The following is a 24,897-nucleotide window of genomic DNA, read 5'->3' as shown; positions in this document are numbered from 1 at the left end:
GTGTAATATATACAGTTCTGACAATGCAGTACTTATGATAAGAAGCAGTGAATATAATTATGGTGAGGTGTTGATCAGGGTGATTGGCTGGGGAAAGAAACTGTTCCTGTGTCTGGCAGTTTTAGCAAGCTACTAAATGACAAAGACATTTAATGCTAAACACAAACATTTTTTGGACTTTGGGAAAAAGAGTCGGACTTGAACTAAACATGATCATGCTTCTAATAATATTCAGAAGGTTTACTAGTGCTCACAGAGCTTTTTCTTCCTAACTATCCACAAGGCAGAAAACACCTGTGGATTAAAAACCAAATCATATCAAGTGATCAGTAAAACAGGCTATATAGCAATAATACTCGCTATAATACTCAATAATAAATATATCTTCCATAACGGTGGGTTATGATGTTCATCACTGTAACAAGATTTTAAAATATCACAACCCCCATGGGCACGGTGGCTTAGTGGTTAGCATGTTCGCCTCACACCTCCAGGGTCGGGGTTTGATTCCCGCCTCCGCCTTGTGTGTTTGGAGTTTGCATGTTCTCCCCGTGCCTCTGGGGTTTCCTCCGGGTACTCCGGTTTCCTCCCCCGGTCCAAAGACATGCATGGTAGGTTGATTGGCATCTCTGGAAAATTGTCTGTAGTGTGTGTTTGCGTGAGTGAATGAGAGTGTGTGTGTGCCCTGTGATGGGTTGGCACTCTGTCCAGGGTGTATCCTGCCTTGATGCCCGATGACGCCTGAGATAGGCACTGGCTCCCCATGATAAGTTCGGATAAGCGGTAGAAAATGAATGAATGAATGAACAACCCCCATGTTTTCAAGACCCCGTGGTGTCTTCTCAGACACACTTTGTGGATCACTGTCTCTACCTCAGACTATAAAATTCATTGTACTGCATGTCACGAGGCACACACTGGGAGCCAGGATGCAACTGGTCAATAAGGCTATGAACAGGACATAATATACCACATATAAATAAAAAAAATAAATAAAACACAACCGTTAGAAAGATGTCTCTGGTAGCCATGTTTGTAGGCTACGTGTCTGAGACGAGTTGTTATGTGAGCTGGCTAATAATTTCAATTAGTTTGATAAAAAATAAACGTTACTTTACAACGTTAGTGTCGTTTATCGGATGTGCTTTGAATAAAAGACATCGGCATTGGAAGCACAGATAAAGATTTCGATCCTCTGGCGTAATATTTTCACCTGATTCTGGGACAAAATTATTGATGATATTTAATTTAGTTACGAAGTCAGTGTTTAGTTTGGTTTGGTGTTCGATTTGTCGATCACAGGCTACACTGTAAAGCATCATAGCTCCATTAAGTTATGAACTTATTTCTTCTCTGTATCTCCAATGTTCCAAATCTAAGTTTGGCATTTTAAGTTTTAAAAAATGAAAACTTCAAGTTCAACTTAATCCATTGTCTTGATTTCAAAACGTATCTTCAAGCTGAGTTCACACGTGTTTTGAAGGCAGCAGTTGAACTTTCCATCTTGTTTTAACTCTATTTCCACAGACTCCACTTCCCACAATGCACCTGGACTCCTATGCTTACAGTCACAGGACACTTAATTATACCCATTGCCAAATATCTCACACTCACAGCTCACCTTTATAAACACTCTTTATTTTAGAGCATGTTGTAGTTTTCTTATAGATAGATAGATAGATAGATAGATAGATAGATAGATAGATAGATAGATAGATAGATAGATAGATCGATCGATCGATCTTGGCGTATGAGCCACAAAGTTTCCAAAATGCGTTTGGAGACTCATAAAATAAAATGCCTTACAAATGGTGTATGCTGTATATCTGGCAACCGCAGAGGCGTGAGCTACACGGATATAATTCCATCAATCTCTATGAGCCTTGTAGAAAATCAAGTTAAACAACTCCAGAGCACAATTTGAATATGGATCGTTTCCCTTCATGTAACTACTGTACTTCCCCAAAATATACATTTTTCTCAGCTGTTCTGAATCTGACTGTTTCTTAGTAAGATGTTAACTGTCTTAAATCCCTCCTATAGACTATCATCTAGCTGGGAAAAGGTTTTATTCTGATTAGGAATAAGTTATATATAAAGACAAAAGACTTAATTGCATCCCAAGAGCCCACTGATGGCTCATTAATACATTTAACAGCACATGTAATCATGCATCATCTTAACAAACACTTATCTTGATATCTTTATCTCAGGGTTTGACTGCAGGCTGAGGCCTAAACTAAGCAGTTCTCAGACGTGACATTAATCCTGAGAGAAGAAATCTGTTACAGTGCTGAAAAGGATCGATTTGTTCTTAGAAAGCTGCTGCACATTTACTTTTTCATAATGATTCACTTATTCTGTGAATTATGAATGAGATGTGCTCCATATGCTTCAATTAAAAAAAAGAGTAATATTCAATTAGAAAAAAAAGTTAAGTGTCCTTCTTTCTTTCTTTCTTTCTTTCTTTCTTTCTTTCTTTTAAATGTAATGGACCACTTTTAATAGGAGAGAAAGGCACACAAATTCAAATCATCAGGCAAGTTCAAGTTCAAGCTCAAGCTCAAGGTCAAGAGACAGGTACAGGTCAGAGGACGAATAAACAGGACAAACTGAGCAAAGACAAACTCGAGAGTCAAGGAAAAAATAAACAGGTCAAACCAGAACAACAAACACTGAGTGAAAAAACAATGTTTACTTTGCAAACTGTGGGTGAGTGAAATCCTTGTTATTAAGTCTATCTATGTGTGTGTGTGTGTGTGTGTGTGTAATCTAGGGAGTGTAGTCTGGACTGGCCATGTTTGTAGGCAGTGGTGTGTGAAGGGAACTGGAATTTCTGAGTTGACGACAAATTTGATAGTGCAGTCGGTTGGGATTTATTTATTGATCTATTGAGCTCAGAGGTTATAGGGTTGGGCTTCTGATCAGAAGGTTGTGAGCTCAAATCCCAGGGCCAGCAATCTGCCTCTTGTGGGTGCTTGAGAAAGTCTATTAAGAAAAAACTCTCAACTGCTCAGTTGTATAAATGAGATAAATGTAAGTCCAGAACGAGAGACAAAACGAAGTCAAAAGAGAAGGCACACTTCCAAAAAACAAGAAAGCAGTCGCTGGAGCAAACAGAGTGAAATCGCAAATCCAAAAGATTTGGCATCTGATATTCTTTAACAACAGATTCTTGCAAAACAACCTAACCTTTGTAGGAGACTCTCCTCGAATGTGAATGTCTGAATGTGAGCTCTTTGTTTGGCAAAGTCGAGTCCATTGTGTCCATGTCATGTGACCACAGAATTGCTAAATTATCTGAATTTGTATTAAGACTTTGTGTGTTCAGGTTTATTTTTCTTTGATTACAATTACAATAAAACAGTTGTTAATGATGTTTCTTTAAGTCAGCAGTGTTCAAGCTTATCCGGAAAGGGCCGGTGTGGGTGAAGGTTTTCATTCCAACCAAGCAGAAGCCACACCAGAGTCTACTAAAAGCCAAGAACATCTGATTAAACAGGTGGAATCAGGTGTGGCTTCTGCTTGGTTGGAATGAAAACCTGCACCCACACTGGCTCTTTCCGGATAAGATATGACACCGCTGCTTAACTCAGTATATTTACACCAATCTAACTAGTTGTGCAATCTAATAGATCCAGTGTGAGTGGAGATGTTTTCACTCCCAACAGGCAGAACACACACCTGTTGTCATCTATTGATGTAGCCTATTTTTACGCCCTTATTCTGTTGAAAGCCAAGATCACTGATTAAACAGGTAGAATTAGGTGGAATCAGGTTTTGGCTTCTGAGAGATTGGCATGTAAACCTACACCCAAACTCTGATAAGATTGGACACATCTGACTAGACATCTGAGTTAGCCTAACTGTATGTTTCTAGGATTATAAAACACAAAAATTTATATTTCAATTTGCACATTTTCCCACTGTACATACAACTGTCTTTATTATATTTGTTCATGTCTTGTTAATGCAGTTCCGTTTACACTGAGAAGCTTCTGTACTAGAACAAATTCCTCGTATATGAAAACATACTAATAAAGATCTTTCTGATTCTGATTCTGAAAAAAAAAAACGTTTTAATGTACACCTTAAAACAAACAGAATACGTTAAAAAAAAAAAAAAACCCTATCCCAATATTCTATTAAAGGTTGAAGTAAACATTAAAGAACTTAATGTGCGTATACACAGGGTTTTACGGTAATACGCTACCATACGCTTGGGGAGAACAATAAACTTAAAAAAAACCACACACACAAAAATACTTTCCATTATAAATTTTACTAACTTATTTTCAAAAATAAAGTGCTCACTTGGCATGAATTTGTTTACACATTATTTTATTAATGTAATATTAAATAATAATTAATTGATATTTAATTCATTTATTTTTATTTCGTTTTGTTTAGTTTTTTTAATTTCCTCACCAATGAAAGGATCTTTTAAACCGGATGGGCGTGTGAATAAAGGGCTCATGGCTAACATTTCAGAGCTCTCGGACTGGGAAAAAAAAACAGTAATCTTTCTGACTAAGCAGCGTTATTTAACCTACCCGTATTCGTAAGAACCTGCCTTCTAGGCGGTGATTGGTCACTACGGCACTCCTCAGCCAATCAGGTGTGCATGTGTGCATTATATCGCGTCAGGAGGCGGGCTCAAAAGGAATAAGGGTGGGAAATGAAACAGATTTTTAAAGTGAAACGTCTTCCACAATGCCGTAAAATGTCTGCGGTGACGCGGATGTTCGTGTGGTTTCCAGTTTAAAGAAGAAACCAACGGCTTTGAGAAACGGAACAAACGGAGGTTTGTTTTGCTTTATTTGTATCGTGTGTGTGTGTGTGTGTGTGTGTTTATAAAATAACATGTACATAAAACTAGCAAAATGATAACTATTTAAGTGATTTTCGCACGTTGTACACTTGTATCCATCCTGTTTATACAACTGTGTTGGGCTTAACATACAGCCGTGATGTACAGCTGGGAACTTTAATGCTCTGTTTCTGCACCTCTTATGACTTCAGGTTTAAATCTGATATTTAGGTGTAAACAGAAGGTCTGAACACTAATGAGTCTCGTATCTGAGGAAATGAAATGAAGAGGTCGGTCTGATGTTGCCATATGTCATATGACACACTGTATGTTTTCACTTCTACTGTGTATAGAGGTTGTGTTCACTCTTCCTACAGGATATTATTATTTACATTTACAGCAGGCAGCTTCATCCAGAGTGACTTGCAGTATCTCATTTTTATACAACTGAACAATTGAGGGTTAAGTTCCTTGCTTAGGGGCCCAACAGTGTCAGCTTGGTGGACCTGGGCTTCAAACTCACAACCCTACGACTGGTAGCCCAACACCTTAACCACTAGTCTATCACATGCCAACATCTAATTACATGATTTCACAACCTTCCGACATTTGCATCATCTCAGAGTTTCTGTACCTCGTGTACTAATGAAAGGGCGGTTGCATACCGTATGTCGTCCTAATTATCCCTGAGACGTTACATTTCATAACGATGTCACAACATCTCTAAACATTCAGGACTCCATTAGGATAGTGTGCTTAGAAATGAAATCGTATTACGTCTATATCTATATCTGTAAAATGCTCTGCTTGTGGAGTTTGTTTAGAACAAAGTGACTAGCAAAATTTGCCAAGCTACTTTGCCTGTTAGTTAACAGTGTTCATTTGTCCTTCACAATCATGTCTGTGTTGAACATCTCATACCAGATTTATTCACTCTTTACTGTTGTACTAAGCTCCAGTCTAATGAGGCTTTCAACTAGATGTTGGAGTGTGTCTGTGGGGATTAGTGATCATTCAGCTACAGGAGCGTTAGTGAGATCAGACACTGGTGTTGGAGTGTGTCTGTGGGGATTAGTGATCATTCAGCTACAGGGGCATTAGTGAGATCAGACTCTGATGGTGTAGTGTGTCTGTGGGGATTAGTGATCATTCAGGTACAGGAGCGTTAGTGAGATCAGACACTGGTGTTGGAGTGTGTCTGTGGGGATTAGTGATCATTCAGCTACAGGGGCATTAGTGAGATCAGACTCTGATGGTGTAGTGTGTCTGTGGGGATTAGTGATCATTCAGCTACAGGAGCATTAGTGAGATCAGACTCTGATGGTGTAGTGTGTCTGTGGGGATTAGTGATCATTCAGCTACAGGAGCGTTAGTGAGATCAGACACTGGTGTTGGAGTGTGTCTGTGGGGATTAGTGATCATTCAGGTACAGGAGCGTTAGTGAGATCAGACACTGGTGTTGGAGTGTGTCTGTGGGGATTAGTGATCATTCAGGTACAGAAGCGTTAGTGAGATCAGACTCTGATGGTGTAGTGTGTCTGTGGGGATTAGTGATCATTCAGCTACAGGAGCATTAGTGAGATCAGACTCTGATGGTGTAGTGTGTCTGTGGGGATTAGTGATCATTCAGCTACAGGAGCGTTAGTGAGATCAGACACTGATGTTGGAGTGTGTCTGTGGGGATTAGTGATCATTCAGCTACAGGGGCATTAGTGAGATCAGACACTGGTGTTGGATTGTGTCTGTGGGGATTAGTGATCATTCAGCTACAGGGGCATTAGTGAGATCAGACACTGGTGTTGGATTGTGTCTGTGGGGATTAGTGATCATTCAGCTACAGGGGCATTAGTGAGATCAGACACTGATGTTGGAGTGTGTCTGTGGGGATTAGTGATCATTCAGCTACAGGGGCATTAGTGAGATCAGACACTGATGTTGGAGTGTGTCTGTGGGGATTAGTGATCATTCAGCTACAGGGGCATTAGTGAGATCAGACACTGATGTTGGAGTGTGTCTGTGGGGATTAGTGATCATTCAGCTACAGGAGCATTAGTGAGATCAGACACTGATGTTGGAGTGTGTCTGTGGGGATTAGTGATCATTCAGCTACAGGAGCATTAGTGAGATCAGACACTGATGTTGGAGTGTGTCTGTGGGGATTAGTGATCATTCAGCTACAGGGGCATTAGTGAGATCAGACACTGGTGTTGGAGTGTGTCTGTGGGGATTAGTGATCATTCAGGTACAGGAGCGTTAGTGAGATCAGACACTGGTGTTGGAGTGTGTCTGTGGGGATTAGTGATCATTCAGGTACAGGAGCATTAGTGAGATCAGACTCTGATGGTGTAGTGTGTCTGTGGGGATTAGTGATCATTCAGGTACAGGAGCGTTAGTGAGATCAGACACTGGTGTTGGAGTGTGTCTGTGGGGATTAGTGATCATTCAGGTACAGGAGCATTAGTGAGATCAGACTCTGATGGTGTAGTGTGTCTGTGGGGATTAGTGATCATTCAGCTACAGGAGCATTAGTGAGATCAGACTCTGATGGTGTAGTGTGTCTGTGGGGATTAGTGATCATTCAGGTACAGGAGCGTTAGTGAGATCAGACACTGGTGTTGGAGTGTGTCTGTGGGGATTAGTGATCATTCAGCTACAGGGGCATTAGTGAGATCAGACTCTGATGGTGTAGTGTGTCTGTGGGGATTAGTGATCATTCAGCTACAGGAGCATTAGTGAGATCAGACTCTGATGGTGTAGTGTGTCTGTGGGGATTAGTGATCATTCAGCTACAGGAGCATTAGTGAGATCAGACACTGATGTTGGAGTGTGTCTGTGGGGATTAGTGATCATTCAGCTACAGGAGCATTAGTGAGATCAGACACTGATGTTGGAGTGTGTCTGTGGGGATTAGTGATCATTCAGCTACAGGGGCATTAGTGAGATCAGACACTGGTGTTGGAGTGTGTCTGTGGGGATTAGTGATCATTCAGGTACAGGAGCGTTAGTGAGATCAGACACTGGTGTTGGAGTGTGTCTGTGGGGATTAGTGATCATTCAGGTACAGGAGCGTTAGTGAGATCAGACACTGGTGTTGGAGTGTGTCTGTGGGGATTAGTGATCATTCAGGTACAGGAGCGTTAGTGAGATCAGACTCTGATGGTGTAGTGTGTCTGTGGGGATTAGTGATCATTCAGCTACAGGAGCATTAGTGAGATCAGACTCTGATGGTGTAGTGTGTCTGTGGGGATTAGTGATCATTCAGCTACAGGAGCATTAGTGAGATCAGACTCTGATGGTGTAGTGTGTCTGTGGGGATTAGTGATCATTCAGGTACAGGAGCGTTAGTGAGATCAGACACTGGTGTTGGAGTGTGTCTGTGGGGATTAGTGATCATTCAGCTACAGGGGCATTAGTGAGATCAGACTCTGATGGTGTAGTGTGTCTGTGGGGATTAGTGATCATTCAGCTACAGGAGCATTAGTGAGATCAGACTCTGATGGTGTAGTGTGTCTGTGGGGATTAGTGATCATTCAGCTACAGGAGCATTAGTGAGATCAGACACTGATGTTGGAGTGTGTCTGTGGGGATTAGTGATCATTCAGCTACAGGAGCGTTAGTGAGATCAGACACTGATGTTGGAGTGTGTCTGTGGGGATTAGTGATCATTCAGCTACAGGGGCATTAGTGAGATCAGACACTGGTGTTGGATTGTGTCTGTGGGGATTAGTGATCATTCAGCTACAGGGGCATTAGTGAGATCAGACACTGATGTTGGAGTGTGTCTGTGGGGATTAGTGATCATTCAGCTACAGGGGCATTAGTGAGATCAGACACTGATGTTGGAGTGTGTCTGTGGGGATTAGTGATCATTCAGCTACAGGGGCATTAGTGAGATCAGACACTGATGTTGGAGTGTGTCTGTGGGGATTAGTGATCATTCAGCTACAGGAGCATTAGTGAGATCAGACACTGATGTTGGAGTGTGTCTGTGGGGATTAGTGATCATTCAGCTACAGGAGCATTAGTGAGATCAGACACTGATGTTGGAGTGTGTCTGTGGGGATTAGTGATCATTCAGGTACAGGAGCGTTAGTGAGATCAGACTCTGATGGTGTAGTGTGTCTGTGGGGATTAGTGATCATTCAGCTACAGGGGCATTAGTGAGATCAGACACTGGTGTTGGAGTGTGTCTGTGGGGATTAGTGATCATTCAGGTACAGGAGCGTTAGTGAGATCAGACACTGGTGTTGGAGTGTGTCTGTGGGGATTAGTGATCATTCAGGTACAGGAGCGTTAGTGAGATCAGACACTGATGTTGGAGTGTGTCTGTGGGGATTAGTGATCATTCAGCTACAGGAGCATTAGTGAGATCAGACACTGGTGTTGGAGTGTGTCTGTGGGGATTAGTGATCATTCAGCTACAGGAGCATTAGTGAGATCAGACACTGATGTTGGAGTGTGTCTGTGGGGATTAGTGATCATTCAGCTACAGGAGCATTAGTGAGATCAGACACTGATGTTGGAGTGTGTCTGTGGGGATTAGTGATCATTCAGCTACAGGAGCATTAGTGAGATCAGACACTGATGTTGGAGTGTGTCTGTGGGGATTAGTGATCATTCAGCTACAGGGGCATTAGTGAGATCAGACACTGGTGTTGGAGTGTGTCTGTGGGGATTAGTGATCATTCAGGTACAGGAGCATTAGTGAGATCAGACACTGATGTTGAGTGAGGAGGTCTGGGGTTCATTCGGTGTTCCTAAAGGTGTTCAGTAGGGTTGAGTCCGAGTCAGGGCTCTGTGCAGGACACTCTCTTACACTCCAACATTAACACACCATGTCGTCATGGAGCTCTGGGGCTTTGTGTATAGGGACATTGTCGTTCTGGACCATGTTTCAGTCTCTTAGTTCCAGTGAAGGGAAACTGTAATGTTACAGTACGACTTTCTAGATTAAAATGTGTGCTTCTAATATTTGTTTTAACAGCTTGGGGAAGCACCACATATGGGTGTGATGGTCAGGGGTGCATTTACTTATAGGCCATGTAGTGTTTTTCATTGTCATTGTACGCTATACAGTATGTCAAAATTGAGTGTAGCAACTCTGAAACATAACATTCCTGAAAAGAATTTACAGTAAGTTAAAAGGAACTGCTATGACTTTGTACACTCGCTGTATTCATAATGCCAAAACAACATGCTAACTCAGGAGGAACTTCCCTGCTGAGGGTCCGTTCGAGTGTACGGCAGAACCGGACACGGCTTTGCTACAGAACTTGTGCTCGGCTTTCGTGTCCAAAACGATCAATCACCCCTATTTAATTAGCTTCAAATAACTCCTGTGAAGCTGTAAGGAAAAGTATTTGGGATGATCTGGAGGTCAGGCTTCTATCTGTGACCGTATGTGTGTGACTCTCAATGTATCTTTGGGTCTTTTCTCATTCACTAACATGGCAATCTACATAAAACTGCACACACTAGGGGGCATCAGAGACATCACGTGTTCACTTTTGATATTTGCGTGTTCTGTCATTTAACTACATCTATAGTGATGTATAAGAAAACCTACGTAAACCATCGACTGCTTTAATCAGAATCAGAATCAGCTTTATTGCCAGGCATGTTTTTTCACATGCGAGGGATTAGTTTTAGTGCCAGAAGCTCCACAGTGTAACAGAATGACATATACAGTATAGACGAAATTGTATATACACGTTTACAGGTGTGAAATGTGCAGTTATAATGCTATACTTGGTATGAAGTCAGTGCAGAAATCTTGTTCCCGTATCAAAATGAACCATTTTTTCTACCAGGATCATTTTCACACTTGTGTTCAAAAGACATGTGAATAGTAATATAGCAATGAGTTAAAGAGATGCTGCAGAAATTATGACCATGCCCTTTTTAAATCTATTAACAAACTCGTATATAAACCATATACTAAAATAAAAAAAGATAAAAATAAACATCTTGTCACTACCTAATAGACTGGAGTTCATTTTCCTGAGTAGTTCTAGTCTTATGAAAGCAGCTTCTCTTTGCTGCTTCTCTACCTGTGCGACGTGGAAGCATGAAACGTATAAAAGCTTCTTTGTGTGTCGTTGCTGCTTGAATGACGGCACTGAAGCTCCAGCACACAGACACGTTGGAAGAAGTCCTGAATAATCGTCATGCTCTGAAAAGAACCAGGTGTCAGAAAGGAGCGTCTTTCATCATCGGGCAAAAAAAAAGAAATAAAATATGTAAAATATGGTGGTCAGAAGGTGGCGCTGGATTGAATACAGCACACTATGGGAGTTTATACTGTGTGCAAGGACAATGATCATGTCTGAGACACTCCAAACCGCTCGTGCTGCTTGTGCAACTCTTTAAGCCTTTAAATAATGACGAATAAAGCATATAGTTGGTATTAACATCTAAAAACATCCCACACACTTGACTTATTTTTACATTTTAGAGATTCTCTAACGTACTTAATGAATACGATGAGCGAAATTTAGACCCAATATCTGTTAACTTTGTACTTAGATAGGAATTAAATGTATGTAAGCATTAAAAATCCTTGCTGCTTGTTTTTCTGTGAACTGCTTTGAGACTTTTAGAGGAAGGAGTAATTAGGTATTTATGGCATTTTTGTGGCAAAGGTTTTTATTTATTTATTTTTTTTGGGAAAATCACCAATGATGGTCCCTCTGATTAATTAATTTCAAATTAATTAAAAATGGATTTCCCGGAGTAAGTTTTAAGAAATTAGATAAGCCTCAGTTTCTTCTTTAAGTGACTGCTGACTTCTCTCTTACCTGCTTTGTCATTAGTCTGAGCCTGTGGTGTGGAATCTTGGGTGGTGCAGACACACAGAGAGAGAGAGAGACACACACACACACGCACGCACACACACACAGTGAGTGAGAGTGAGAGAGAGAGACTGACATAGAGCGAGAGAGACTGACATAGACAGACACAGAGAGAGAGAGAGACCGACATAGACAGACACAGAGAGAGAGAGAGACCGACATAGACAGACACAGAGAGAGAGAGAGAGACCGACATAGACAGACACACAGAGAGAGAGAGAGAGACCGACATAGACAGACGCCGAGAGAGAGAGACCGACATAGACAGACGCCGAGAGAGAGAGACCGACATAGACAGACGCCGAGAGAGAGAGACCGACATAGACAGACGCCGAGAGAGAGAGACCGACATAGACAGACGCCGAGAGAGAGAGACCGACATAGACAGACGCCGAGAGAGAGAGACCGACATAGACAGACGCCGAGAGAGAGAGACCGACATAGACAGACGCCGAGAGAGAGAGACCGACATAGACAGACGCCGAGAGAGAGAGACCGACATAGACAGACGCCGAGAGAGAGAGACCGACATAGACAGACGCCGAGAGAGAGAGACCGACATAGACAGACGCCGAGAGAGAGAGAGACCGACATAGACAGACGCCGAGAGAGAGAGAGAGACCGACATAGACAGACGCCGAGAGAGAGAGAGACCGACATAGACAGACGCCGAGAGAGAGAGAGAGACCGACATAGACAGACGCCGAGAGAGAGAGAGAGACCGACATAGACAGACGCCGAGAGAGAGAGAGACCGACATAGACAGACAGAGAGAGAGAGACCGACATAGACAGACACAGAGAGAGAGAGACCGACATAGATAGACACAGAGAGAGAGAGACCGACATAGACAGACGCCGAGAGAGAGAGACCGACATAGACAGACGCCGAGAGAGAGACCGACATAGACAGACGCCGAGAGAGAGAGAGAGACCGACATAGACAGACGCCGAGAGAGAGAGAGAGACCGACATAGACAGACGCCGAGAGAGAGAGAGAGACCGACATAGACAGACGCCGAGAGAGAGAGAGAGACCGACATAGACAGACGCCGAGAGAGAGAGAGAGACCGACATAGACAGACGCCGAGAGAGAGAGAGAGACCGACATAGACAGACGCCGAGAGAGAGAGAGAGACCGACATAGACAGACGCCGAGAGAGAGAGAGAGAGACCGACATAGACAGACAGAGAGAGAGAGAGACCGACATAGACAGACAGAGAGAGAGAGAGACCGACATAGACAGACAGACAGAGAGAGAGAGACCGACATAGACAGACACAGAGAGAGAGAGAGAGACCGACATAGACAGACACAGAGAGAGAGAGAGAGACCGACATAGACAGACACAGAGAGAGAGAGAGAGACCGACATAGACAGACTGACAGACAGAGAGAGAGTGACCAAGACAGAGAGTCAGAGACAGACTGACACAGAGAGAGAGAGACCGAGACAGAGACAGACTGACACAGGGAGAGAGTGACCGACATAGACAGACAGAGACAGACTGACACCGAGAGAGAGAGAGAGACCGACATAGACAGACACAGAGAGAGAGAGAGACCGACATAGACAGACACACACAGAGAGAGAGACCGACATAGACAGACACAGAGAGAGAGAGAGACCGACATAGACACACACAGAGAGAGAGAGACCGACATAGACACACACAGAGAGAGAGAGACCGACATAGACAGACACAGAGAGAGAGAGAGAGAGAGTCCGACATAGACAGACACAGAGAGAGAGAGAGACCGACATAGACAGACACAGAGAGAGAGAGAGACCGACATAGACAGACACACAGAGAGAGAGAGAGACCGACATAGACAGACACACAGAGAGAGAGAGAGAGACCGACATAGACAGACACACAGAGAGAGAGAGAGAGACCGACATAGACAGACACAGAGAGAGAGAGAGACCGACATAGACAGACACAGAGAGAGAGAGAGACCGACATAGACAGACACAGAGAGAGAGAGAGACCGACATAGACAGACACAGAGAGAGAGAGAGACCGACATAGACAGACACAGAGAGAGAGAGAGACCGACATAGACAGACACAGAGAGAGAGAGAGACCGACATAGACAGACACACAGAGAGAGAGAGAGACCGACATAGACAGACTGACAGACAGAGAGAGAGTGACCGACATAGACAGACAGAGACAGACTGACACCGAGAGAGAGAGACCGACATAGACAGACACACAGAGAGAGAGACCGACATAGACTGACACCGAGAGAGAGAGACCGACATAGACTGACACCGAGAGAGAGAGACCGACATAGACTGACACCGAGAGAGAGAGACCGACATAGACAGACACAGAGAGAGAGAGAGACCGACATAGACAGACACAGAGAGAGAGAGAGACCGACATAGACAGACACAGAGAGAGAGAGAGACCGACATAGACAGACAGAGAGAGAGAGAGAGACCGACATAGACAGACACACAGAGAGAGAGAGACCGACATAGACAGACACAGAGAGAGAGAGACCGACATAGACAGACACAGAGAGAGAGAGAGACCGACATAGACAGACACACACAGAGAGAGAGACCGACATAGACAGACACACAGAGAGAGAGAGACCGACATAGACACACACAGAGAGAGAGAGACCGACATAGACACACACAGAGAGAGAGAGACCGACATAGACAGACACAGAGAGAGAGAGAGAGAGAGACCGACATAGACAGACACAGAGAGAGAGAGAGACCGACATAGACAGACACAGAGAGAGAGAGAGACCGACATAGACAGACACACAGAGAGAGAGAGAGACCGACATAGACAGACACACAGAGAGAGAGAGAGAGACCGACATAGACAGACACAGAGAGAGAGAGAGAGAGACCGACATAGACAGACACAGAGAGAGAGAGAGACCGACATAGACAGACACAGAGAGAGAGAGAGACCGACATAGACAGACACAGAGAGAGAGAGAGACCGACATAGACAGACACACAGAGAGAGAGAGAGACCGACATAGACAGACTGACAGACAGAGAGAGAGTGACCGACATAGACAGACAGAGACAGACTGACACCGAGAGAGAGAGACCGACATAGACAGACACACAGAGAGAGAGACCGACATAGACTGACACCGAGAGAGAGAGACCGACATAGACTGACACCGAGAGAGAGAGACCGACATAGACTGACACTGAGAGAGAGAGACCGACATAGACAGACACAGAGAGAGAGAGAGACCGACATAGACAGACGCCGAGAGAGAGAGACCGACATAGACAGACGCCGAGAGAGAGAGACCGACATAGACAGACGCCGAGAGAGAGAGACCGACATAGACAGACGCCGAGAGAGAGAGACCGACATAGACAGACTCCGAGAGAGAGAGACCGACATAGACAGACGCCGAGAGAGAGAGACCGACATAGACAGACGCCGAGAGAGAGAGACCGACATAGACTGACGCCGAGAGAGAGAGACCGACATAGACAGACGCCGAGAGAGAGAGACCGACATAGACAGACGCCGAGAGAGAGAGAGACCGACATAGACAGACGCCGAGAGAGAGAGAGAGACCGACATAGACAGACGCCGAGAGAGAGAGAGAGACCGACATAGACAGACGCCGAGAGAGAGAGAGAGACCGACATAGACAGACGCCGAGAGAGAGAGAGAGACCGACATAGACAGACGCCGAGAGAGAGAGAGACCGACATAGACAGACAGAGAGAGAGAGACCGACATAGACAGACACAGAGAGAGAGAGACCGACATAGATAGACACAGAGAGAGAGAGACCGACATAGACAGACGCCGAGAGAGAGAGACCGACATAGACAGACGCCGAGAGAGAGACCGACATAGACAGACGCCGAGAGAGAGAGACCGACATAGACAGACGCCGAGAGAGAGAGAGAGACCGACATAGACAGACGCCGAGAGAGAGAGAGAGACCGACATAGACAGACGCCGAGAGAGAGAGAGAGACCGACATAGACAGACGCCGAGAGAGAGAGAGAGACCGACATAGACAGACGCCGAGAGAGAGAGAGAGACCGACATAGACAGACGCCGAGAGAGAGAGAGAGACCGACATAGACAGACGCCGAGAGAGAGAGAGAGACCGACATAGACAGACAGAGAGAGAGAGAGACCGACATAGACAGACAGAGAGAGAGAGAGACCGACATAGACAGACAGACAGAGAGAGAGAGACCGACATAGACAGACTCAGAGAGAGAGAGAGAGACCGACATAGACAGACACAGAGAGAGAGAGAGACCGACATAGACAGACACAGAGAGAGAGAGACCGACATAGACAGACACAGAGAGAGAGAGACCGACATAGACAGACGCCGAGAGAGAGAGAGAGACCGACATAGACAGACACAGAGAGAGAGAGAGACCGACATAGACAGACACAGAGAGAGAGAGAGACAGACATAGACAGACACAGAGAGAGAGAGAGACAGACAAAGACACACACAGAGAGAGAGAGAGACCGACATAGACAGACACAGAGAGAGAGAGAGACCGACATAGACAGACACAGAGAGAGAGAGACCGACATAGACAGACACAGAGAGAGAGAGACCGACATAGACATACACACAGAGGAGAGAGAGACCGGACATAGACTGACACAGAGAGAGAGAGAGACCGACATAGACAGACACAGAGAGGAGAGAGCCGACATAGACTGACACCAGAGAGAGAGAGAGACCGACATAGACAGACACACAGAGAGAGAGAGAGACCGACATAGACGACAACAGAGAGAGAGAGAGAGACAGACATAGACAGACACAGAGAGAGAGAGAGACCGACATAGACAGACACAGAGAGAGAGAGAGACCGACATAGACAGACACAGAGAGAGAGAGAGACCGACATAGACAGACACAGAGAGAGAGAGAGACCGACATAGACAGACACAGAGAGAGAGAGAGACCGACATAGACAGACACAGAGAGAGAGAGAGACCGACATAGACAGACACAGAGAGAGAGAGAGACAGAGACAGACTGACAGACAGAGAGAGAGGACCGACATAGACAGACTGACAGACCGAGAGAGAGACCGACATAGACAGACATACAGAGAGAGAGAGACCGACATAGACAGACACACAGAGAGAGAGACCGACATAGACAGACACAGAGAGAGAGACCGACATAGACTGACACCGAGAGAGAGAGACCGACATAGACAGACACAGAGAGAGAGAGAGACCGACATAGACAGACACAGAGAGAGAGAGAGAGACCGACATAGACAGACACAGAGAGAGAGAGAGACCGACATAGACAGACAGAGAGAGAGAGAGAGACCGACATAGACAGACACACAGAGAGAGAGAGACCGACATAGACACACACAGAGAGAGAGAGACAGACAGAGAGAGAGACAGAGAGAGAGAGAGACCGACATAGACAGACACACACAGAGAGAGAGACCGACATAGACAGACACAGAGAGAGAGAGAGACCGACATAGACACACACAGAGAGAGAGAGACCGACATAGACACACACAGAGAGAGAGAGACCGACATAGACAGACACAGAGAGAGAGAGAGAGAGAGACAGACACAGAGAGCGTGAGAGAGACATAGACAGACACAGAGAGAGAGAGAGACCGACATAGACAGACACACAGAGAGAGAGAGAGACCGACATAGACAGACACAGAGAGAGAGAGAGACCGACATAGACAGACGCCGAGAGAGAGAGAGAGAGACCGACATAGACAGACGCAGAGAGAGAGAGAGAGAGACCGACATAGACAGACGCAGAGAGAGAGAGAGACCGACATAGACAGACACAGAGAGAGAGAGAGACCGACATAGACAGACACCGAGAGAGAGAGACCGACATAGACAGACACAGAGAGAGAGAGAGACCGACATAGACAGACTGACAGACAGAGAGAGAGTGACCGACATAGACAGACAGAGACAGACTGACACCGAGAGAGAGAGACCGACATAGACAGACACAGAGAGAGAGAGACCGACATATGACTACATAACCGAGAGAGAGAGACCGACATAGACTGACACCGAGAGAGAGAGACCGACATAGACTGACACCGAGAGAGAGAGACCGACATAGACAGACACAGAGAGAGAGAGAGACCGACATAGACAGACACAGAGAGAGAGAGAGACAGACATAGACAGACACAGAGAGAGAGAGAGACCGACATAGACAGACAGAGAGAGAGAGAGAGACCGACATAGACAGACACACAGAGAGAGAGAGAGACCGACATAGACAGACACAGAGAGAGAGACCGACATAGACAGACACAGAGAGAGAGAGAGACCGACATAGACAGACACAGAGAGAGAGAGACCGACATAGACAGACTGACAGACAGAGAGAGAGTGACCGACATGGACAGACAGAGACAGACTGACAGACAGAGAGAGAGTGACCGACATAGACAGACAGAGAGAGAGAGAGACCGACATAGACAGACACAGAGAGAGAGAGACCGACATAGACAGACACAGAGAGAGAGAGACCGACATAGACAGACACAGAGAGAGAGAGAGACCGACATAGACAGACACAGAGAGAGAGAGAGACCGACATAGACAGACACAGAGAGAGAGAGAGACCGACATAGACAGACACAGAGAGAGAGAGAGACCGACATAGACAGACACAGAGAGAGAGAGACCGACATAGGACAGCACAGAGAGAGAGAGAGACCGACATAGACAGACACAGACGAGAGAGAGAGGACCGACATAGACAGACACAGAGAGAGAGAGACCGCATAGACAGACACGAGAGAGAGAGAGACCGACATAGACAGACAACAGAGAGAGAGAGACCGACATAGACAGACACAGAGAGAGAGAGAGACCGACATAGACATACACAGAGAGAGAGAGAGACCGACATAGACAGACACAGAGAGAGAGAGAGACCGACATAGACAGACACAGAGAGAGAGAGAGACCGACATAGACAGACGCCGAGAGAGAGAGAGACCGACATAGACAGACACACAGAGAGAGAGAGAGACCGACATAGACAGACGCCGAGAGAGAGAGAGAGAGAGAGAGACCGACATAGACAGACACACAGAGAGAGAGAGACCGACATAGACAGACGCCGAGAGAGAGGGGGATGGAGACCGACATAGACAGACACACCGAGAGAGAGAGACCGACATAGACAGACACAGAGAGAGAGAGAGACCGACATAGACAGCCACAGAGGAGAGAGACCGACATAGACAGACGCAGAGAGAGAGAGAGACCGACATAGACAGACACAGAGAGAGAGAGAGACCGACATAGACAGACAACAGACAGAGAGAGAGGACCGACATAGACACGACACACAGAGAGAGAGACCGACATAGACAGACACAGAGAGAGAGAGAGACCGACATAGACAGACACAGAGAGAGAGAGAGAGACCGACATAGACAGACACAGAGAGAGAGAGACCGACATAGACAGACACAGAGAGAGAGAGACCGACATAGACAGACACAGAGAGAGAGAGACCGACATAGACAGACGCAGAGAGAGAGAGAGAGAGAGACCGACATAGACAGACACAGAGAGAGAGAGAGACCGACATAGACAGACACAGAGAGAGAGAGAGACCGACATAGACAGACACAGAGAGAGAGAGAGACAGACATAGACAGACACAGAGAGAGAGAGAGAGAGACCGACATAGACAGACGCCGAGAGAGAGAGAGAGAGAGAGACCGACATAGACAGACGCCGAGAGAGAGAGAGACCGACATAGACAGACACAGAGAGAGAGAGACCGACATAGACAGACACAGAGAGAGAGAGACCGACATAGACAGACACAGAGAGAGAGAGAGACCGACATAGACAGACACAGAGAGAGAGAGACCGACATAGACAGACACAGAGAGAGAGAGACCGACATAGACAGACACAGAGAGAGAGAGAGACCGACATAGACAGACACAGAGAGAGAGAGAGACCGACATAGACAGACACAGAGAGAGAGAGAGACCGACATAGACAGACACAGAGAGAGAGAGACCGACATAGACAGACACAGAGAGAGAGAGAGACCGACATAGACAGACACAGAGAGAGAGAGACCGACATAGACAGACACAGAGAGAGAGAGACCGACATAGACAGACACAGAGAGAGAGAGACCGACATAGACAGACACAGAGAGAGAGAGACCGACATAGACAGACACAGAGAGAGAGAGACCGACATAGACAGACACAGAGAGAGAGAGACCGACATAGACAGACACAGAGAGAGAGAGAGACCGACATAGACAGACACAGAGAGAGAGAGAGACCGACATAGACAGACACAGAGAGAGAGAGAGACCGACATAGACAGACACAGAGAGAGAGAGAGACCGACATAGACAGACACAGAGAGAGAGAGAGACCGACATAGACAGACACAGAGAGAGAGAGAGACCGACATAGACAGACACAGAGAGAGAGAGAGAGACCGACATAGACAGACACAGAGAGAGAGAGAGAGACCGACATAGACAGACACAGAGAGAGAGAGAGACCGACATAGACAGACACAGAGAGAGAGAGAGACCGACATAGACAGACACAGAGAGAGAGAGAGACCGACATAGACAGACACAGAGAGAGAGAGAGACCGACATAGACAGACACAGAGAGAGAGAGAGACCGACATAGACAGACACAGAGAGAGAGAGAGACCGACATAGACAAACACACACAGAGAGAGAGAGAGACCGACATAGACAGACACACACAGAGAGAGAGAGAGACCGACATAGACAGACACACACACAGAGAGAGAGAGAGACCGACATAGACAGACACACACAGAGAGAGAGAGAGACCGACATAGACAGACACACAGAGAGAGAGAGAGAGACCGACATAGACAGACACAGAGAGAGAGAGAGACCGACATAGACAGACACAGAGAGAGAGAGAGACCGACATAGACAGACACACAGAGAGAGAGAGAGAGACCGACATAGACAGACACACAGAGAGAGAGAGAGACCGACATAGACAGACACACAGAGAGAGAGAGAGACCGACATAGACAGACACAGAGAGAGAGAGAGAGACCGACATAGACAGACACAGAGAGAGAGAGAGAGACCGACATAGACAGACACAGAGAGAGAGAGAGACCGACATAGACAGACACAGAGAGAGAGAGAGAGAGACCGACATAGACAGACACAGAGAGAGAGAGAGAGAGACCGACATAGACAGACACACAGAGAGAGAGAGAGACCGACATAGACAGACACACAGAGAGAGAGAGAGACCGACATAGACAGACACACAGAGAGAGAGAGAGAGACTGACATAGACAGACACAGAGAGAAAGAGAGAGAGAGACCGACATAGACAGACACACAGAGAGAGAGAGAGAGACCGACATAGACAGACACACAGAGAGAGAGAGAGAGACCGACATAGACAGACACACAGAGAGAGAGAGAGAGAGACCGACATAGACAGACACAGAGAGAGAGAGAGAGACCGACATAGACAGACACAGAGAGAGAGAGAGAGACCGACATAGACAGACACACAGAGAGAGAGAGACCGACATAGACAGACGCAGAGAGAGAGAGAGAGAGACCGACATAGACAGACGCAGAGAGAGAGAGAGAGAGAGAGAGAGACCGACATAGACAGACACAGAGAGAGAGAGAGACCGACATAGACAGACACAGAGAGAGAGAGAGAGAGACCGACATAGACAGACACAGAGAGAGAGAGAGACCGACATAGACAGACACAGAGAGAGAGAGAGAGACCGACATAGACAGACACAGAGAGAGAGAGAGAGAGACCGACATAGACAGACACAGAGAGAGAGAGAGACCGACATAGACCGACATAGAGAGAGAGAGAGACCGACATAGACAGACACAGAGAGAGAGAGAGACCGACATAGACAGACACAGAGAGAGAGAGAGACCGACATAGACAGACACAGAGAGAGAGAGAGACCGACATAGACAGACACACAGAGAGAGAGAGACCGACATAGACAGACACACAGAGAGAGAGAGACCGACATAGACAGACACACAGAGAGAGAGAGACCGACATAGACAGACGGCGAGAGAGAGAGAGAGACCGACATAGACAGACGGCGAGAGAGAGAGAGAGACCGACATAGACAGACGGCGAGAGAGAGAGACCGACATAGACAGACGCCGAGAGAGAGAGACCGACATAGACAGACGGCGAGAGAGAGAGAGAGACCGACATAGACAGACACAGAGAGAGAGAGAGACCGACATACAGACGGCGAGAGAGAGAGAGAGACCGACATAGCCAGACGGCGAGAGAGAGAGAGACCGACATAGACAGACACAGAGAGAGAGAGAGAGACCGACATAGACAGACACAGAGAGAGAGAGACTGAGACAGACTGACAGACAGAGAGAGAGAGACCGAGACAGGGAGACAGAGACAGACTGACACAGAGAGAGAGAGAGACAGACACAGAGAGAGAGAGACCGAGACAGACTGACAGACAGAGAGAGAGAGACCGAGACAGGGAGACAGAGACAGACTGACACACAGAGAGAGAGAGACAGACACAGAGAGAGAGAGAGACAGACACTCTTTTTTTTAGCATACAGCATGTTATTTAAATATTAAAACCAAAATTGTAATAATCGTTATTTCCCCCTCGCTGTAAATATTCTGGTTATTTTTCTGAACCAAACAGTTAAGTCCTTGCCTTAGTTCTGCTGTCTGGTGTTGAATACTGTGTGCTGTGGTAATAGTGATGTAGAACTGTGTAGAGTTCTGCTGTCTGGTGTTGAATACTGTGTGCTGTGGTAATAGTGATGTAGAACTGTGTAGAGTTCTGCTGTCTGGTGTTGAATACTGTGTGCTGTGGTAATAGTGATGTAGAACTGTGTAGAGTTCTGCTGTCTGGTGTTGAATACTGTGTGCTGTGGTAATAGTGATGTAGAACTGTGTAGAGTTCTGCTGTCTGGTGTTGAATACTGTGTGCTGTGGTAATAGTGATGTAGAACTGTGTAGAGTTCTGCTGTCTGGTGTTGAATACTGTGTGCTGTGGTAATAGTGATGTAGAACTGTGTAGAGTTCTGCTGTCTGGTGTTGAATACTGTGTGCTGTGGTAATAGTGATGTAGAACTGTGTTGAATACTGTGTGCTGTGGTAATAGTGATGTAGAACTGTGTAGAGTTCTGCTGTCTGGTGTTGAATACTGTGTGCTGTGGTAATAGTGATGTAGAACTGTGTAGAGTTCTGCTGTCTGGTGTTGAATACTGTGTGCTGTGGTAATAGTGATGTAGAACTGTGTAGAGTTCTGCTGTCTGGTGTTGAATACTGTGTGCTGTGGTAATAGTGATGTAGAACTGTGTAGAGTTCTGCTGTCTGGTGTTGAATACTGTGTGCTGTGGTAATAGTGATGTAGAACTGTGTAGAGTTCTGCTGTCTGGTGTTGAATACTGTGTGCTGTGGTAATAGTGATGTAGAACTGTGTAGAGTTCTGCTGTCTGGTGTTGAATACTGTGTGCTGTGGTAATAGTGATGTAGAACTGTGTAGTTTTTAGATCATTATACCCCCCACCCCCCACCCTTTCTCATTCCCAGTATATAACATGGACCCAGATCTAGCACTCTCACAGCTTCGTCCTTCTTTTCAGGAGTCTATATGGCTAGTTTCACCCCGTTTGTGGCAAATGGCACGGGGCGCCCGGACAACAGCTGCTTCAGCACCACCCAGAGCACGGTGCTGATGGGCGTGAGCTTCGGAGGAGTGCCGATCGTTCTGCTGCTCGACTTCATCGTCTTCCTAGTGAGTTTCTTACGTCTATCGAAAGGGTGCAGGAAAAAGGAAAGGACGGATATTGCAGAGTTTGCTTGATTTTGCATTCATTTCTGATGATTGACCGATGGGAATTCCAAATGTTCATTCAAAAAGTTGGTGTTTTTTTTAAAATAAAAAACAAACAGAAAAACTTTATACTAGAATAACACAATCACACATACTGTAAGACAGACGGTCTTACCGCTCTATCACAGATATCTAGCCTTCAAAACACAAGACAAAACTGTGTAAAAGGAATCCATCCCTGTGGACGGTCTATAAAATCCCTCCCTCATGTCACCGTGTGTTACGGGAAGTGCAGCTCCACTCAGGCGTCGTGGTTCGACACGACCAAACCGTTTGCCCAACCGCATTTCCGACGAAAGGGAAGATCGAATACAATGAAAGCCTTGTGATTCCTCACTGTGAGACAAGTTTCAGGCTTCAGTCGGAAGTTGGTGATTCAGGGAACATTCAGATACCGCAATTTATTTAACCCAAACCTCATGGCGTAAATCACCAACCCGGTCTCAGGACTCAGCTCGTTTAAACATACAGCAACGAATTTATCAGCCTGCCATAAGTCAGAGTTTAGAGCAATTGTACACAACTGCTGTGTATTTAAGGGTTGTGTGTTTGAGTCACAAGGGTTGTGTGTTTGAGTCACAAGGACATCGTGATTGTCCTCAGCGAATACATGCCTCTAAATTGTGCATTTTCACAGGTGCTGCTGTTGACCTTTACTTGTATCCGGAAGAAACTCTGGGATTACGGGAGACTTGCGCTAGTAGCAGAAGCTGAAGGGTTTGTATTGAAATAAATCGAAGTAAATCGCATTTCCTTATATAGGAGAAAAAAAAAAGTATTGGCCCCCTCCCTGATTACTTCTATTTGTTGCATATTTGTCACAGGTAATAGTTTCAGGTCTTCAAACAATATTTAACATAAGATTAAAATTAGAAGACAACATGAGTTAATATAACATTTTTATAGTGTATATATATATATATTTTTATGATCATTTTCTTTATTGAACGATAAAAGTCGTCACCAAATTCGAGCTGATTTTCAAGTCCAGTTAGAACCGCTAACTTGATAGATTATTTTCGAAGCCAAAATTATGGCATAGTCACGAGCCTTCTCGAGATGAAGAAGAGACGAAGAAGTGCGGGCAAAACTCCATAATGGTCTAAAAGTGTTCACATGCAGTTTGGTCTGAAGCAAAGCATGTGATGAGTGAGGTAGTGCGAGTTCAGCTGCACTGGAGCTGTGTTGCCATCCCTGTGAATCGGGTGACACAGGAACGTTGTGGGACACATTGTGCTCTCAATGCCACAAACGGTTAAGATCGATCCACACATGCTGTATAAATCGACTACAATTGGCTAGTTTATGGA

General features: G+C 45.6%; 1 protein-coding gene across 2 annotated transcripts in view; it reads left to right on the top strand.

Annotated features, from left to right (window-relative positions):
• Window positions 1-4,650: 4,650 nt before the first annotated feature.
• tmem63a (transmembrane protein 63A) overlaps window positions 4,651-24,897 on the top strand; it is a 37,753-nt gene continuing 17,506 nt past the window's right edge. For both annotated transcript variants that reach the window (XM_047804053.1, XM_047804052.1), the window contains exons 1-3: window positions 4,651-4,804; window positions 23,337-23,488; window positions 24,225-24,304. In XM_047804053.1, coding sequence (XP_047660009.1) covers window positions 23,345-23,488; window positions 24,225-24,304 — 224 coding nt within the window. In that variant the 5' untranslated portion in view covers window positions 4,651-4,804; window positions 23,337-23,344. The remainder of the gene's footprint in view (window positions 4,805-23,336; window positions 23,489-24,224; window positions 24,305-24,897) is intronic.

This window comes from Tachysurus fulvidraco, chromosome 19, assembly GCF_022655615.1.
Source record: "Tachysurus fulvidraco isolate hzauxx_2018 chromosome 19, HZAU_PFXX_2.0, whole genome shotgun sequence".
In the NCBI taxonomy this organism is placed as follows: domain Eukaryota; kingdom Metazoa; phylum Chordata; class Actinopteri; order Siluriformes; family Bagridae; genus Tachysurus; species Tachysurus fulvidraco.
This window is presented reverse-complemented; position numbering and strand designations above follow the sequence as displayed.